Source organism: Pelobates fuscus, chromosome 4, assembly GCF_036172605.1.
Source record: "Pelobates fuscus isolate aPelFus1 chromosome 4, aPelFus1.pri, whole genome shotgun sequence".
NCBI lineage: Eukaryota > Metazoa > Chordata > Amphibia > Anura > Pelobatidae > Pelobates > Pelobates fuscus.
The window spans coordinates 368,699,178-368,717,318 of NC_086320.1; the positions used below are offsets into that span (position 1 = coordinate 368,699,178).

The following is an 18,141-nucleotide window of genomic DNA, read 5'->3' on the forward strand; positions in this document are numbered from 1 at the left end:
CTGTAATAATCTCTATACTGTTAACATCTTCTCCTACTTTTCAACAGGTATGATATTCTTAGATGAACTCCCAGAGTCCAGATCACTAAAATAATGTTTTGGCTTTAGAAGATAGTATTTATTGCATGGCTAGGAGAGTGATGAGGGTTAGATCTGATGGGAAGGGTCCAACCCCCAAAAAAAACCTTTACAAATATTGTGGAAAATTGAGATCTGCTTTGTAGCATATATCTGTTTTGTTACATCTCCCCCGCCTCCCACCCGTATTGTAGAATGCCACATGAGAGATGACTAATGTTCAGATGAACAGCATTCAAGCTTCTGCTTAACTTTTTTATTTATTCAAATTTCCTGAAAAAATAGCCATTTGTAATAAATTCCTGTGTCGATGGGGTACCCAGCCTAGATACTGATACACCATGATCTTTAAACTACACGCCAGAATTGATTATGTTCAGATTGAAATTTAATTAGGGAAATCTTGTTATGAATGAATGATGTTTGATAAGAGTTGTGTACACATTGCCTCTGTGTGTTTACATCAAAATATGTTTACTCTATACATAAATGGTCCATCACTTGTAATGTTTAATGACACAAGAATAATATTTTCCAAGGCTGATGACTTGAGGTCTGCACGATGTATGAATTTACAATATGTAGATATATTATTACAAAATATGAAGGGTGTTTTTAAACTTACTTCATTTAAGGCGTTTTGGTCTGTATTTCAAAGTCTTTCACTGGGGGTAATCGATGGCAGAGCAGATTTCATAGCACGTTATGACCTACAGGGTTAGTTACTAAAGCAAGAAGTTAAAACAAAAGAGCAAGTGGGTAGCAGAGAATAAAATGTAACTTGTGTTGGTAATTTCTATAATTTATATAAAAAAAGATTTAAGATTTAGATAAATCCCAAGTAATACATTAATACAAGCTCAGTCCTGTTTGTCTAATAAAAAAAAAGACCTGGCTGTGCGTCAAAACCAAATATACAGGAAAAAAAGAAAAAGTACACAAAAAGCGGTAAAAGAAAAGGAAAAGTATCAGGAACCATCTCCTATAATAAATGTCTATCAGAAAACTGCTAACTGGAGAACCACCAGGGAGTGTCCTCGTACTCCAGGAGGGGCCAACTGACTATAGTTAACACAGGAAAATACAAAGCCATCGGTTTAATTCAAAGTGAATTTCAAAGTTAAGGCCAGAGTATCTGAACTGATAGCAATCTTTCCAGGCTATTTTGGCCTTAAAGGGATGCTATAGTAACCAAAACAACTTTAGCTTAATGAAGCAGTTTTGGTGTATAGAACATGCCCCTGCAGTCTCACTGCTCAATTCTCTTCCATTTAGGAATTAAATCACTTTGTTTATGCAGCCGTAGTCACACCTCCCTGCATGTGACCTACACAGCCTTCCTAAACACTTCCTGTAAAGAGTCATCTAACGTTTATCCTTCCTTTATTGCAAGTTATGTTTAATTTAGAATTTCTTATATACTGCAATGTTAACAGTTTGCTAGACCTTGCAGGAGCCTCCTGTATGTGATAAAAGTTAAATTTACAGTGTAGAAAATAAAATCTTCTAAAGCAAGCTAACATCTGATTGAAAATGAAATCATTTTTTTCACGCAGGCTGTGTGGCTAGGTTTCCATAAACAGAAACAAAAGTGATTTAACTCCTAAATGGCAGAGAATTGAGCAGTGAGAGTGCAGGAGCTTGATCTATACACTAAAACTGCTTAATTAAGCTAAAGTTGTTTTAATGCCTATAGTATCTCTTTAAATTTTAAATTCACTTTGAATTCACACTGAATTCTCACCTAAGTGAACCATTTTGATGAGATTTCCAGAAAACTAACTTTAAACAGAAATACTACCGGATCTTCAAGTGTTAATTATTAAAAGGCCACTCTGGGTACTATAACAACTTCATCCCGATGAAGTGGTTATGGTGACCAGAATGTCCCTTTAATGAACCTACTGTAGCTTGGTTACAGTATTGTTTATCTGTTTGCATAGTTTCCAGCTGCTTTAGAGAAGGAAAATTTTAGGTGATAAGTCAGTTTTAAAGTCTGATAACTGCCGCAGGTCAATGAGAATGATTGCCAAATCTCAGATCTGTATCCTGACATAACCCAAACATCAGCTTATATTATGTTGCTATTTTGTTTTATAGGATCTCAGCTCTTTTGCTATGCCATTTCTAGATGGAGACCTGGACAGTGCAGACAAAAATGTCCATCGAAAGGTGTGTTGTATTTTCTAATATGTGCGTCATGTTATGTATCAGCTGTTTATTCACGAGAAATATGAATTTCCATTTAAATATTTAAGCATCCCCAAGACTTTAGGTTTGTTAACTAAACAATGAGAACAAAAATAGCGAGTTGTGAAATTTAGACTACATTAGATGGTTTGGAAAATATAAGTTAAATGGCGTAAGAGTGCGGGCCCAGTCTGACGCGGTGTCGCAAGGATTAGTCTTTTACCATAACTGTAAATTAACTACTTGAGCAAAATGGCGGTAACTGGGGGGTGCCGGGCACATTTTGAAGTTCAATTAGCATTTCCTTGTTGTGGATGATTATAATAAAACTATTTACACAACAAAAAAAAACCTTTTTTTTCTGAATGAGTTTGGCATTACCATGTTGAGGGTCATTTAATAATAAAAATAGCTGGTTAGAGAGTCTGTGGTACGCCCTCTAAAACACTTAAAGTTAAACTATAATTAAACTTGTTTTGGGGTACCATGTTAGATGAAAACAAGTGAATGCAACCCAATCCTTATTTACATTAATTATAAATTTAATATAGAGTGCAGGACATTTTTTTCATGTAAATTACCCAAGGGATTTAATTATGCTTGTGGTCGCTCGGGCTAAAGTACCTCTGTAGAGGCCGGTAAAGTGCCCTGGAACTTCCCAGAATGTATTGGTTTTTACTGCATAACTCCCATGTGTCCTGAATTAGGAAGGACAGTCCCTATTTTGGGCCCTAATCCCTCTATCCCTTTTCTATCTGAATGTCCCTATGTTCTAGGAGCTCCATATTGTTGCTGTGTCTGAGTGTATAACAGAGCTCCGCAGCAATAATACTCCCAGTAATGTGTCTGAGTGTATAACAGAGCTCCACAGCAATAATACTCCCAGTAATGTGTCTGATTGTATAACAGAGCTCCACAGCAATAATACTCCCAGTAATGTGTCTGAGTGTATAACAGAGCTCCACAGTAATAATACTCCCAGTAATGTGTCTGAGTGTATAACAGAGCTCCACAGCAATAATACTCCCAGTAATGTGTCTGAGTGTATAACAGAGCTCCACAGTAATAATACTCCCAGTAATGTGTCTGAGTGTATAACAGAGCTCCACAGCAATAATACTCCCAGTAATGTGTCTGAGTGTATAACAGAGCTCCACAGCTATAATACTCCCAGTAATGTGTCTGAGTGTATAACAGAGCTCCACAGCAATAATACTCCCAGTAATGTGTCTGAGTGTATAACAGAGCTCCACAGCAATAATACTCCCAGTAATGTGTCTGAGTGTATAACAGAGCTCCACAGCTATAATACTCCCAGTAATGTGTCTGAGTGTATAACAGAGCTCCACAGCAATAATACTCCCAGTAATGTGTCTGAGTGTATAACAGAGCTTTGCCGTATTAATACTCCCAGTAATGTGTCTGAGTGTATAACAGAGCTCCACAGCAATAATACTCCCAGTAATTTGTCTGAATGTATAACAGAGCCCCACAGCTATAATACTCCCAGTAATGTGTCTGAGTGTATAACAGAGCTCCACAGCAATAATACTCCCAGTAATGTGTCTGAGTGTATAACAGAACTCCACAGCAATAATACTCCCAGTAATGTGTCTGACTGTATAACAGAGCTCCACAGCAATAATACTCCCAGTAATGTGACTGTGTATAACAGAGCTCCACAGCAATAATACTCCCAGTAATGTGTCTGAGTGTATAACAGAGCTCCACAGCAATAATACTCCCAGTAATGTGTCTGAGTGTATAACAGAGCTCCACAGCTATAATACTCCCAGTAATGTGTCTGAGTGTATAACAGAGCTCCACAGCAATAATACTCCCAGTAATGTGTCTGAGTGTATAACAGAGCTCCACAGCTATAATACTCCCAGTAATGTGTCTGAGTGTATAACAGAGCTCCACAGCAATAATACTCCCAGTAATGTGTCTGAGTGTATAACAGAGCTCCACAGCAATAATACTCCCAGTAATGTGTCTGAGTGTATAACAGAGCTCCACAGCTATAATACTCCCAGTAATGTGTCTGAGTGTATAACAGAGCTCCACATCAATAATACTCCCAGTAATGTGTCTGAGTGTATAACAGAGCTCCACAGCTATAATACTCCCAGTAATGTGTCTGAGTGTATAACAGAGCCCCACAGCAATAATACGCCCAGTAATGTGTCTGAGTGTATAACAGAGCTCCACAGCAATAATACTCCCAGTAATGTGTGTGAGTATATAACAGAGCTCCACGGCAATAATACTCCCAGTAATGTGTCTGAGTGTATAACAGAGCTCCACAGCTATAATACTCCCAGTAATGTGTCTGAGTGTATAACAGAGCCCCACAGCAATAATACGCCCAGTAATGTGTCTGAGTGTATAACAGAGCTCCACAGCAATAATACTCCCAGTAATGTGTCTGAGTGTATAACAGAGCCCCACAGCAATAATACTCCCAGTAATGTGTCTGAGTGTATAACAGAGCCCCACAGCAATAATACGCCCAGTAATGTGTCTGAGTGTATAACAGAGCTCCACAGCAATAATACTCCCAGTAATGTGTCTGAGTGTATAACAGAGCTCCACAGCAATAATACTCCCAGTAATGTGTCTGAGTGTATAACAGAGCTCCACAGCTATAATACTCCCAGTAATGTGTCTGAGTGTATAACAGAGCTCCACATCAATAATACTCCCAGTAATGTGTCTGAGTGTATAACAGAGCCCCACAGCAATAATACTCCCAGTAATGTGTCTGAGTGTATAACAGAGCTCCACAGCAATAATACTCCCAGTAATGTGTCTGAGTGTATAACAGAGCTCCACAGCAATAATACTCCCAGTAATGTGTCTGAGTGTATAACAGAGCTCCACAGCTATAATACTCCCAGTAATGTGTCTGAGTGTATAACAGAGCTCCACATCAATAATACTCCCAGTAATGTGTCTGAGTGTATAACAGAGCTCCACAGCTATAATACTCCCAGTAATGTGTCTGAGTGTATAACAGAGCCCCACAGCAATAATACGCCCAGTAATGTGTCTGAGTGTATAACAGAGCTCCACAGCAATAATACTCCCAGTAATGTGTCTGAGTGTATAACAGAGCTCCACAGCTATAATACTCCCAGTAATGTGTCTTTAAACTGCAATACATGTGTTTTGAATTCACTGTAAATAAGATACATTGTTCTTCTAAATTACATTTTAGTTTAGTATAAATTGTTATTAGCAAATCACCTCAAATTTTTATGGTTGTTTATATAAAAGTGAACCCATCGTTTTATTCACTAATCTGGGAAATTTCGAAAAGTGACCAGAAAAGTTCTGATTTGAGGCCACCATAACCAAGCTGTATACAGAGGCAAGTTTTTGTTTGTTCCAGTTCTACTATTTGGCCTAAAACGTGGAATTCCCGATGCTGACAACTTCAGTGAATAGCCCCGTGGGCTCACTTCTATATACACAACCTCAGGGAGGAAACAAAATACATCTCATGTATACACTACAAACAATACTCCAAAACTAGGTTTGTTTTGTGTTGCTGGGCCGGTATCCCTGCCATTAATACTGTAATTCACTAGACTCCTCAAAACCTTTCAAAAAACAAGGGGATCTTCTTTCATTCTAGTTTTAACCATAAATTGTACCTTGGACGATTCATTGGAACCTTCCTCCCTACAGTCTCCTACCCTCCTCTTCCTTAATGCAAAGGACAAAGTCATACAACACCTGCTGTATTTAAGAGGCAGATCTTGATCCCAACAAAGAGGGCATAACAAATTTACAGAATTCTTTATATAGACCGCCTCCAGGGAGCCTTTTAATGTGATTTAAAAATGGACAAAGACTCCACATCGTGTTCCTGCTTTATGTAACACTTTAGCGAGACATGACCAGTGATTTTAATATCTGAAAAAGGTACCTGAGGTTGAGATGTAAGGAAGCAAAGGTGAATTTGGTCCCTGAAAATCTCATGAACATTGAATGAGTAAATTGATCAGAAGATATTTAGAGCCTATTACTAGCAGGTAGAGAAACAAGCTTTGTTAAGTAAATTAGAATATAGATGTGTGTGTCAGTACTTGCAAAAGGGAGCGAGGACAGTTTAAAATTTGGGCAATGCGTCAATCAATGGGTGCTGTTGTTGCTGTAGAATAAAATAACGGATTTGAGGCATAGGGTGATGACTGGGAAAGACATGAAGGGTTACATTTATCAAAATGTTCTTTTCTAAAAAGTGGTGAAAAAAAAAAAAGTAAAAGTATGGAATAATGAATTATCCTACACAAACAATAAAATAAAGTTGGCGTTTTGGGGTCTTAGATTATGCAGTAGGAAAATCTACACTTTAAAAGTTTCCGAATGTGTTGCATGAAGTCTAAGTAATTGAAATCTGCGGCAATGCCAAAATGCTTTATTTTGGAACTTTCATGTTGAGGAATTTTTCAGGTAACCATGACACTAGAAATGTAGGGGAACAGGGTAATTCTGAGGGGAAGAATGAAAATGGTGAGCCAGGGACAATACGTGGTGGGAGTAGACACCCCAAACTTTTTTGTGAGATGGCTTTCATCCATTCGCAGGACTCAATTTACATCTTCCCAAAGGCTCATACAGGCCTGGCCCCGACCACTTTCAGGGCCAAGACTGGCAGCTTCCTAACAACATAGAAGAGTATGGGACAGATGTCTGGGCCACTAACCCATCAATGTCGCCAGGTATGGAAAAAAAGGTCAATTAGATCTATATATGTATATTTCATGGTTTTATAAATTAGTGACAGTTTGGGGTTTGTGAAGCATATCGCGTTTTCAAATAATTTAGGATAGAAACAGATCCAAAGATGTATTTTCAGTTTCCTAAAATGTATTCTACACGTGATTTGTATTGTTACAGTCAGAGGAGTCCAGTGGCACTGGCAGTCCTTCAAAAAGCTTCTTCTCAAGAGGTCTTCAAAATAGACCATCTAGTCCTCTATCAGCCCCAGTGAAATCAAAATACAGCCCTGGATCACCAAAAACTTTGTTTCCGTTCCCATATCAAGAGTCGCCTCCTCGCTCTCCTCGTCGGATGAGTTTCAGTGGCATCTTTAGGTCCTCTTCCAAAGATTCTTCATCAAGCAGTTCCAACCCATCTACCTCACCCGGTGGCATCAAATTCTTTGCAAGGTCAAGAAAAGGTAAGGCCATGCCATGATTTGACAACCGTAAGAGTCGAGGCACTAGAGTTAGCAAAATATAAAAGTTTCTCAAAATCTCAAAAGTTTGTTTTAGAGCATTTTGAGAGCAGGATCTATGTTAGAGACATTGGGAAAGTATAATTTGTGTCCTAAAACACTGCAGGATGTTGTGTAGTGTGAGCAGGATGTGACAGAGCTTGTGCAGAAGCTTGGATGGAATTGCGTTTGCCACTGACCAATCTAGGGCAGAGTACCATTTTACATCACCATATTTGCCTGCTGTGACACCGATATCAATATGGCAGAACTGTGCTAATTGTGATTATAAATCTAGGTATGAAGATGCTTGAGTGGTAAAGCCACTTCTAATATAATTTTGTCCACAGACAACTGGTCTATCAATGTAGGTATAGCGTACATAATAAAAAGAGCATGCTGTTATGTAGAACTTATTCTTGTATTTATTGTTTTATATAATCACAATCAGAAATGTGACCTTTTCATCCAAATTGCAAGGTACCTACTGTTCCACAAATGTCATGTTGAGAAAATGCCTATATATTTATTTTAGAAGTATGTATGTCCTTGATCACCTCCTTTTGGTGGCTTAGAGTACTGCTGTTCTGAATGTAATTAGAGTTTTCACAAATTGATACATTTGTTTTGATATTTGTGAAGATGTTTCTCCCCCCAGCTATATCAGTATTGTAATTGCAGCACCACAGCAAATGAAAGCAAGACATAAAGAACACACGTGTGTTTGCTCAGTCAGCAAGTCTTTCTGTCGAACATTTAAAGGAAAAGGGAACATGTAAATAGAAACTAACACGTCCCGAATGGCAAGCAAATTCCTCTTCTGCCTATTTATACCAGGAGGGTCTCAATGCTCGGGGGCCCGAGTGACTGTCCTCTTGTGTAGTAAAATAGCCTTGTATGTACTGGAAGGGAATTTTTTTTATAATGTTACACTGTCCAAGGCTTCCCAGACGTCCTTTCCATTTAGAATCAAATCTAAATTTGGAGACCCTCTGTGTAGTAATGAAATCTGAGCTTTGTATAGAAGGAGTCCCCAGCCCAGATTTGGATACTGTTGAATATTTGTATATTTTCTTAAAGGAACACTATTGGGTCCAGAACACAAACATGTATTCCTGACACTACAGTGGTAAAATAACAGTTTAGGTACCCAGCTCCCCTCTCTTTACTTTGAAAAAGTGTTTTTACTCAACTTTTTTTCAGCCCCTTTGTGGCTGAGATCATTAAATTGGACTATCTCAGCCCATCCAATGCTTTCCTACAGGAAAGCATTGAAGGCTATTGTGCGTGCACAGCAAAAAGCCATGCTGCGCCAATCCGTATCTCCTCATACAGATGCATTGAATCAATGTATCTCTATGAGGAGCGTTCAGCATCTCCATGCAGAGTGTTGAGATGTTGAATGCCAGTGCTATACACCGTGCAGCACTGACCCAGAAAGCACCTTTAAATTTTATGTTTAATTTAGTTTTTTATGCAACGCATTTCACTGGTTAGAGAATGAACTGCAGTTATGAATCACTACTCTACTCCTAGTTATGACGATTATTACCAAGTATGGTATAAGGAATGGTTTATATTCTGTTTTGGACGCTTTGTGCCGTGGTTTCGAATACATAAAGGAGTCATTCATCACAAACACTGCTAGCGAGACTCTGGGCCTAATGTCGATGAATCATCAAACACACGATATGCTCCCTCTACTTTCCAATAAATTGTTAATAGTTTTTTTAAATTTAATAAAAAGTTGCCATAACACTGCATTACGTGTTTCTTGACGATTGTTTGGAATTGGTTGGGACAGACTTATAGTATTCTTCAATTTCTAGGTTACTGAGCACAATAAATTTGATTGTAGAGCAGTCGTGTCCCCAGGGCAGTGAAGAGAGACCCAGCTGATACTGGAAAGAGATTAATGAAGGGGATTTGCAGAATTAATTTCTACATTACATACAAACTGAAGGCCATTTTAAAATAAAATGGGGCCCCACGCTAATGCCATGTGTGTCATTTGGGTTGTTGTCAAAAAGTTACAAATCACTGTTCTAATAGAACGTTGCTTGTTTCCTGGTAAATGGGCAAGCTGTAGGGAAGGTAAATACAGGGGATATGTCTCAATATGTCTTGGGTGCGCGATGAATCTGGTTATATAACCAGTTAATTTCAAAGATAACTGGCTGTAGCAACGGGACGTAAAAGATAGAAGTCAAGTGTTGGTTGGGGCTAGATGTGCATGAAATAGTACTAGAATGGAAAATTACCCAAACGTGTAACCTTCAAACTCAAATATAAAATAATGCTGTGAAAACTTGAAAGAGAAGTCCTTTCACCCAATACAATAGGCCATATTCAAAATAAAGCACTGTGTTCCCTCTTAATTAATTTTCCATAAGAAGCTTTCGTTGCACGTATAATACACTAAGGATTAGTTCTGACGCAACTATCGTAGAAGTCTCAGTGGGACTGTGATGACCACAATACTTTGTCAAATAAATTCAGCCTTTATTTCATGTTAATCCAATATTTATTTTAATCCGATTAAAATGAACTCATTTTTTAATGCAGATTAATGATGGTCTTAATTAAAAAAGGTATGAAGGCACTTTTTTTTAATATTATACAGCTTGTTCTTTGAAATATTTTGGATCAGTGAGCATCACATTTTGTAATAATGGGGTCCTAGGATTCCCAATAAACCAATAATTGCATCCCTTTCTTACTACTTCATACACAAAATAGTGGGGGTTGTGAAACAGAATGGAGAGTAATATTATTGCTTTTTCCCTGGAAGTGGAGGTGTCAAGAAACTAAACCCAATTATTCCACACAACAATTAAAATAATCCATTTTATCCCCATCATTGTAAAATAACATGTGAGTATATTTTTGGGGTGGTTAAGGATGTTATGAGTATTATAGCACTTAGTACATGATTGGCAGGAACTGGACAAGCATTCGTGCCATGATCATCTTCCGAAATAAAATCGCCAACCTCTAGAACTTAGTGTAGTGGTACTTACCTTATCCGGGGGCCGGCCGCGGTCCTCTCTTCAAGCCCCGCGCGGTCCTGCGGCTGCACGAGCCGCGTGCGGCTCATCCGACTCTCCTAACAGGAAGACGGGCAGTGACCGCGAGATGCGGTCACGTGTCCCGCCTGCAGCTAAGAGCGCGCCGCGAGTCTCGGGCGCGCTCTTAAAGAGACAGTGGGAGCCTAAATTGCAAAAAGGCTCCCATTGGCTCCTGTCATGCCAATCACCCCATACACTTACCTGTTGGGGGTGTGGAAGTGACAGGAGCCAATCACATTAGTTTGAAGGCTACTTATACTCACCCTTTTCCCTTAGTTCCTTGCCCTATCGTGGTTTCTGCTACAGTTCCCTTTAGTGCTTGTTGTGTTCAGTTGTGTTTCTCCGTATTTGACCTTGGCTTTGTATTCTGACTTCGTTTTCGCTTTATCCTTGTCTGTACTGTTTGCCGGCTTGCTGATTCCTGTGTACCAGACCCCGGCTAGTTTTCGTTTACGCTGTCTCTTTGTGCCCTTGACCTCGGATCGTTCCTGACTCTGTCTTTTCCTATTACGTAGAGTCCGGCCACTCTAAGGTCCGGTAGACGTATCTCTCCTCTGTGCTGTCTTCTGTTTGGCTGGATCCTGCGTGTAGGGGTATATACTCGTTACACTTAGGGGATTGTGATTTTGTTGGATTGTTTTGTAGAAGCTGGCCTTGTGCCCACCGACTGTAGGCCATATACAAAGACTCTATTTGGGAGTTAAATCTCCCCAACCGCCATTGGTAGCTTGCCCTGGGTGCCCCTGGTTCAGCACTTTCCCTTCATGCCAATGGAACCGAAAGCTGGCTCTCTTGCGGCCGTTCGCATGAACCAAACTCACGAATAGTCCCAGCAGTACTTAACTGCAACCGCTATGGAACTGTTTTCGGCATAGGGTCATGTGTGCGGCCAGTCAGAAATTTACCCCGGTGGCGTTTCGGCTGTGTTCGTGGGATCTGAGCGCTTTTCGGATATGTTGGGCACTCAGATCCAGGTTATCCAGGGATGTATAAACTGTGGGGGTTCCTAGGTGGGAAATATTAGATTTTGTGTGTTTTCTATAATTTGTCATTTTATGCTTAGTCATGGTAACATTGGGGACATTTTGTGGGTGTGTTTATGGGAGTGTCATGGGCGTGTTTTCTGTGTCCCTGTATTGTATAAAAGCAGGCCATTGAGCCTGGAATAAACAGATTGTTTTACCCTTTCATTAAGTCTAGGCTAATGTTACATTACGATAGGGCCATGGACCCCGCAGATTTAGCTCAACAGATGGCGTCCCATGAGGCTAGATTTGTAGAGCAGGATCACCGTATGGATCAGATAGCTCAGGCTCTCCAGACGCTCTTAGCTAGAACCATTCCAGCAACCGCACCTAACCCTCCTACACCCCTGCTTCCTGAAGTATCGACTGTGCCTAATGCTACGGCCCATTTAACGCCTCCTCCTAGGTATGGAGGGGATTCTAAGACATGCAGAGGGTTCATTAACCAAATAGAGTTTAATTTTGAGATGTATCCACGTTCATTTCTCACAGAGAGGTCTAAAGTTGGGTTCTTTATGCACCAACTTACCGACAAAGCACTTGAATGGGCAAACCCTATTTGGGAGGCTAATGGACCTATGGTGCATGACTTTCACAGTTTCCTTACAGCTTTTCGCAGAACTTTTGATACTATGAAAAGGTCTAAGAATGCCGCGAGAGCATTAATGAGGGTTAAACAGGGTTCTAGGTCTGTGGCTGATTACGCTATACAGTTTCGTACCCTTGCCTCACAGGTCGATTGGACCAACAATGGGTTAACTACTGCCTTCATGGAAGGCTTATCAGACTCTATATTGGATGAGGTAGCAGCTAAGGAGCTTCCTGTTGCCTTAGAGGACCTTATTGACTACCTCATCGATATAGATAATAGGATTCGTGACAGGCTCTATACCAAGAACAGGAATAGACGTTTTGTTACACCTATTCACCCCAGAGTTAATACACCGGAGAGTGTAAAAGTATCTGAAGAGGAACCCATGCAATTAGGGGTTGCCAAACTCTCTGATAATGAAAAATTACATAGGAGAAGGGAGGGACTCTGCCTATATTGTGGTAGGAGAGACCATATGGTAAAGGAGTGTCCTTTGCTCCCGGAAAACTCTCGCACCTAAGACCTTATAGGGGACTGGCCTTGGGTGTGATTTCTAAGTCTCCTACATTGCCTCCTAACCGACTGCTTCTCCCTGTTTCTTTACATATGGGAGAGAGTTGTATAGTTGAAAATATATACGCCCTGGTTGACTCTGGGGCAGCTGAGAATTTTATAGACTCTGGTTTTGTAAAGAAAAACAATATTCCCATCAGGGAGAAGGAGATACCCTTGGCCGTTGAGGCCATAGATGGTAGACCATTGATATCTCCAGTTGTTACTCATGAGACTGCACCGCTACACATGTACACAGGGGTTCTACACTATGAAACCATTCGGTTCCAGGTTATCACCTCTCCCTCTTCACAGTTGGTGTTAGGGTATCCATGGTTACGTGCCCACAATCCCATTTTTGACTGGGAGACAGGGCAGATAAAATCATGGAGTGAAGCCTGCCATGAGTCATGTACTATTGAAGTCACGCCTGTGAATTCTATTAATGTTCCTACCATTCCTCCTTTGTCTACGGCTATACCCTCTCAGTATTTATCTTTAAAGACTGTCTTTGATAAAAGAGAGGCTGACAAATTACCGCCTCACAGACCCTACGATTGTGCTATTGACTTGTTGCCTGGCACTATACCTCCCAAGGGCAGGGTGTACCCTCTATCGTTTCAAGAAAACCGTGTCATGGAGGAGTACATTAAAGAATCATTAGACAAGGGATTTATTAGGAGATCCTCTTCTCCGGCTGGAGTGGGGTTCTTCTTTGTATCAAAGAAAGAAGGTGATTTAAGACCTTGCATTGATTATAGAGGTCTTAATAAAATCACCATCAAAAATGCTTACCCTATACCATTAATAACAGAATTATTTGACAGGCTCAAACATGCTACGGTATTCACCAAATTAGATCTTAGAGGAGCATACAATTTGATACGTATAAAAAAGGACCACGAATGGAAGACAGCCTTTAACACTAGGTCAGGTCATTATGAGTATACCGTCATGCCATTTGGGCTTTGCAATGCCCCAGCAGTATTCCAAGAAGTTATTAATGATGTCTTAAGGGACTTTATTCACTCATTTGTTATTGTGTACTTGGATGACATTTTAATATATTCTACAGACTTACACACTCATCACAGACATGTTACGACAGTTCTGAAGACCCTTCTTGCTAATGGTCTTTATTGCAAACTAGAAAAATGTCTATTCGACCAATCCGAGGTCCAGTTTTTAGGGTATTTGATTTCCGCTAAGGGTTTTCGGATGGATCCCCAGAAGCTCGCTGCGGTCATAGAATGGCCTCTGCCGCAAGGTCTGAAAGCCATCCAGCGTTTTCTGGGTTTCTCTAATTATTATAGACGTTTTATCAAAGGTTTTTCGTCTATCGTAGCACCTATTACTCGTATGACTAAAAAGGATGGCAATACACGTGCCTGGTCTACCGAGGCACTTCAGGCTTTTGACTTTCTTAAGACTACGTTCGCCTCTGCACCTATTTTACAGCATCCTGTCCCCTCATTGCCATATATACTTGAGGTTGATGCTTCCGATATAGGGGTAGGTGCTGTCTTATCCCAAAGAGAGTCTCCTGACAAGCCATTGCATCCTTGTGGCTTCTTTTCTAAACAAATGTCCAAAGCAGAAAGGAATTATGATGTGGGTAATCGCGAACTCCTTGCTATCATTTTAGCACTCAAAGAATGGAGACATTTGTTAGAGGGCACTAAGGATCCTATCCTCATATTTACGGATCATAAGAACCTATCCTACCTTAGCGAAGCTAAAAGATTGTCTTCAAGGCAGGCTAGGTGGTCACTGTTCTTGTCTCATTTTAATTATATAATCACCTATAGGCCAGGTGATCGGAACACTAAAGCGGACGCTCTGTCCAGACAATTCGAGACTATTGACAAACAGGAGATTGATGTCACTCCTGTCATTCCCCCAGACAGGATAATAGCAACTACTATATTGTCTATTTCCTCGTCCCTCTTGCAGGCCATACAAGCGAAACAAAGCATGGCACCTAGCGAGAGGCCTAATGATAAATTGTTCGTTGACGTTCCCGAGAGACGGGATATTCTGTCACTGTATCACGATACTAAGACTGCTGGACATCCTGGTATTTCCAAAACGGTGTCAGCCGTTTCTCGGTATTTCTGGTGGGATACCTTACGTAAGGATGTTACTGACTATATAAGTGCTTGTACTACTTGTGCATGTATGAAATCCTCTCGTAGAGTTCCTTGTGGGCTGTTGCATCCGTTACCCGTTCCCGAGAGACCTTGGTCTAATCTATCAATGGATTTTATTGTTGAATTACCCCCTTCGAATGGTAACACAGTCATCCTAATGATAGTAGATCGGTTTTCCAAAATGGCTCACTTTGTGTCTCTTCGCAAGTTGCCCACTTCCAAGGAACTGGCTCTTATCTTCGCTAGAGAAGTGTTTCGATTACATGGTATTCCCTTATCTATTGTATCCGATAGGGGTAGCCAATTTATTTCCAGGTTCTGGAAAGCCTTTTGTTCGGAGATGGGTATTTCTCTCTCATTTTCTTCCGCTTACCATCCCCAGTCTAATGGAGCTGCTGAACGTGCCAACCAGTCTCTGGAGCAGTACCTCCGTTGTTTTGTGTCTCACCATCAGGACAATTGGTCTGACCTGCTTCCTTGGGCTGAATTTGCTCGGAATAACGCCACTCATGATTCTTCCGGCAAAAGCCCTTTTTACGTTGTCTACGGCCAGCATCCCGTGGTTCTTCCGGCTGCATTCTCCTCACAGGGCATGCCAGTTCTGGATGAGCATTTGGCTGGTTTGCGTAATACTTGGGAGCAGGTTCAGCGTTCTTTGGTGGACTCTGCTGCCCGCCAGAAGGCTCAGGCTGACAAGCATCGCAGAGCGGCTCCTTCCTATGTTGTGGGGGACAGGGTTTTGCTTTCCACACGGAATATTCGCCTCCGGGTGCCTTCTATGAAATTGGCTCCCCGCTTCATTGGTCCTTATCGCATTATACATAAGGTTAATCCCGTTTCTTATGCCTTGGGTCTGCCTAAGAATCTGCGTATACCTAATGTATTTCACAACTCGTTGTTGAAGCCTTACGTACGCAACCGCTATACCCGGCATACTCCCCCTCCCCCTCCTGTCTCTGTGGAGGGTCATGAGGAGTTCGAAGTGTCTGCTGTTATTGACTCTCGTTTCCTTAGGGGTCGGCTTCAGTACTTGGTACATTGGAAGGGTTATGGGCCTGAGGAGCGCAGTTGGATTTCTGCGGATGCTGTTCATGCTCCCCGCCTTGTACGTTCTTTCCATTCGCGTTTTCCTGCCAGGCCTGGTCCTGCCCGCCCAGAGGGCGTGTCCTCAGGGGGGGTACTGTAGCGGTACTTACCTTATCCGGGGGCCGGCCGCGGTCCTCTCTTCAAGCCCCGCGCGGTCCTGCGGCTGCACGAGCCGCGCGCGGCTCATCCGACTCTCCTAACAGGAAGACGGGCAGTGACCGCGAGATGCGGTCACGTGTCCCGCCTGCAGCTAAGAGCGCGCCGCGAGTCTCGGGCGCGCTCTTAAAGAGACAGTGGGAGCCTAAATTGCAAAAAGGCTCCCATTGGCTCCTGTCATGCCAATCACCCCATACACTTACCTGTTGGGGGTGTGGAAGTGACAGGAGCCAATCACATTAGTTTGAAGGCTACTTATACTCACCCTTTTCCCTTAGTTCCTTGCCCTATCGTGGTTTCTGCTACAGTTCCCTTTAGTGCTTGTTGTGTTCAGTTGTGTTTCTCCGTATTTGACCTTGGCTTTGTATTCTGACTTCGTTTTCGCTTTATCCTTGTCTGTACTGTTTGCCGGCTTGCTGATTCCTGTGTACCAGACCCCGGCTAGTTTTCGTTTACGCTGTCTCTTTGTGCCCTTGACCTCGGATCGTTCCTGACTCTGTCTTCTCCTATTACGTCGAGTACGGCCACTCTAAGGTCCGGTAGACGTATCTCTCCTCTGTGCTGTCTTCTGTTTGGCTGGATCCTGCGTGTAGGGGTATATACTCGTTACACTTAGGGGATTGTGATTTTGTTGGATTGTTTTGTAGAAGCTGGCCTCGTGCCCACCGACTATAGGCCATATACAAAGACTCTATTTGGGAGTTAAATCTCCCCAACCGCCATTGGTAGCTTGCACTGGGTGCCCCTGGTTCAGCACTTTCCCTTCATGCCAATGGAACCGAAAGCTGGCTCTCTTGCGGCCGTTCGCATGAACCAAACTCACGAATAGTCCCAGCAGTACTTAACTGCAACCGCTATGGAACTGTTTTCGGTATAGGGTCATGTGTGCGGCCAGTCAGAAATTTACCCCGGTGGCGTTTCGGCTGTGTTCGTGGGATCTGAGCGCTTTTCGGATATGTTGGGCACTCAGATCCAGGTTATCCAGGGATGTATAAACTGTGGGGGTTCCTAGGTGGGAAATATTAGATTTTGTGTGTTTTCTATAATTTGTCATTTTATGCTTAGTCATGGTAACATTGGGGACATTTTGGGGACATTTTGTGGGTGTGTTTATGGGAGTGTCATGGGCGTGTTTTCTGTGTCCCTGTATTGTATAAAAGCAGGCCATTGCGCCTGGAATAAACAGATTGTTTTACCCCTTCATTAAGTCTTGGCTAATGTTTGGGGGATTGGGAGCTATATTCACTATCATATCACTACTTCGCTGGGACTTAGGAGCTTCTTCACGGATATACTCAGTCTGGAGTATTGCGATCCGTTACAAACACATTTCAAAAAAGTTACAAATTGATTTGCATGTCAATGAGTGAAATAAGTATTTGGTCCCCAATCAATCAGCAAGATTTCTGGCTCCCAGGTGTCTTTTATACAGGTAACGAGCTCAGATTAAGAGCACTCTCTTAACCCCTTAAGGACCAAACTTCTGGAATAAAATGGAATCATGACATGTCACACATGTCATGTGCCCTTAAGGGGTTAAAGGGTGTGCTCCTAATCTCAGCTCGTTACCTTTATAAAAGACACCTGTCTACAGAAGCAATCAATCAACAATCAGATTTCAAACTCTCCACCATGGCCAAGACCAGAGAGGGGTTGTCAGGGACAAGATTGTAGACTTACACAAGGCTGGAATGGGCTACAAGACCATCGCCAAGCAGCTTGATGAGAAAGTGACAACAGTTGGTGTGATTATACGTAAATGGAAGAAACACAAAATAACCTTCAGTCTCCCTCGGTCTGGTGCTCCATGCAAGACCTCACCTTGTGGAGTTTCAATGATCATGAGAACAGTGATAAATCAGCCCAGAACTACATAGGAGGACCTTGTTAATGATTTCAAAGCAGCTAGGACCATAGTCACAAAGAAAACAATTGGTAACACACTACTCCGTGAAGGACTAAAAATCCTGCAGCGCCCGCGATGTCCCCCTTCTCAAGAAAGCACATGTACAGGTCC

The 18,141-nt window shown here is 41.7% G+C and overlaps 1 protein-coding gene across 3 annotated transcripts in view; it reads left to right on the forward strand.

Annotated features, from left to right (window-relative positions):
• The window catches only part of PRKAG2 (protein kinase AMP-activated non-catalytic subunit gamma 2), a 282,862-nt gene that overhangs the window by 82,031 nt on the left and 182,690 nt on the right, over positions 1 to 18,141 (forward strand). For 2 of the 3 annotated variants that reach the window (XM_063452703.1, XM_063452704.1), the window contains exons 2-3: positions 2,179 to 2,250; positions 7,177 to 7,459. In XM_063452703.1, coding sequence (XP_063308773.1) covers positions 2,179 to 2,250; positions 7,177 to 7,459 — 355 coding nt within the window. Of the gene's footprint in view, positions 1 to 2,178; positions 2,251 to 6,863; positions 6,999 to 7,176; positions 7,460 to 18,141 lie in introns of those variants that run through there. The other variant, XM_063452705.1, reaches the window with a different exon arrangement.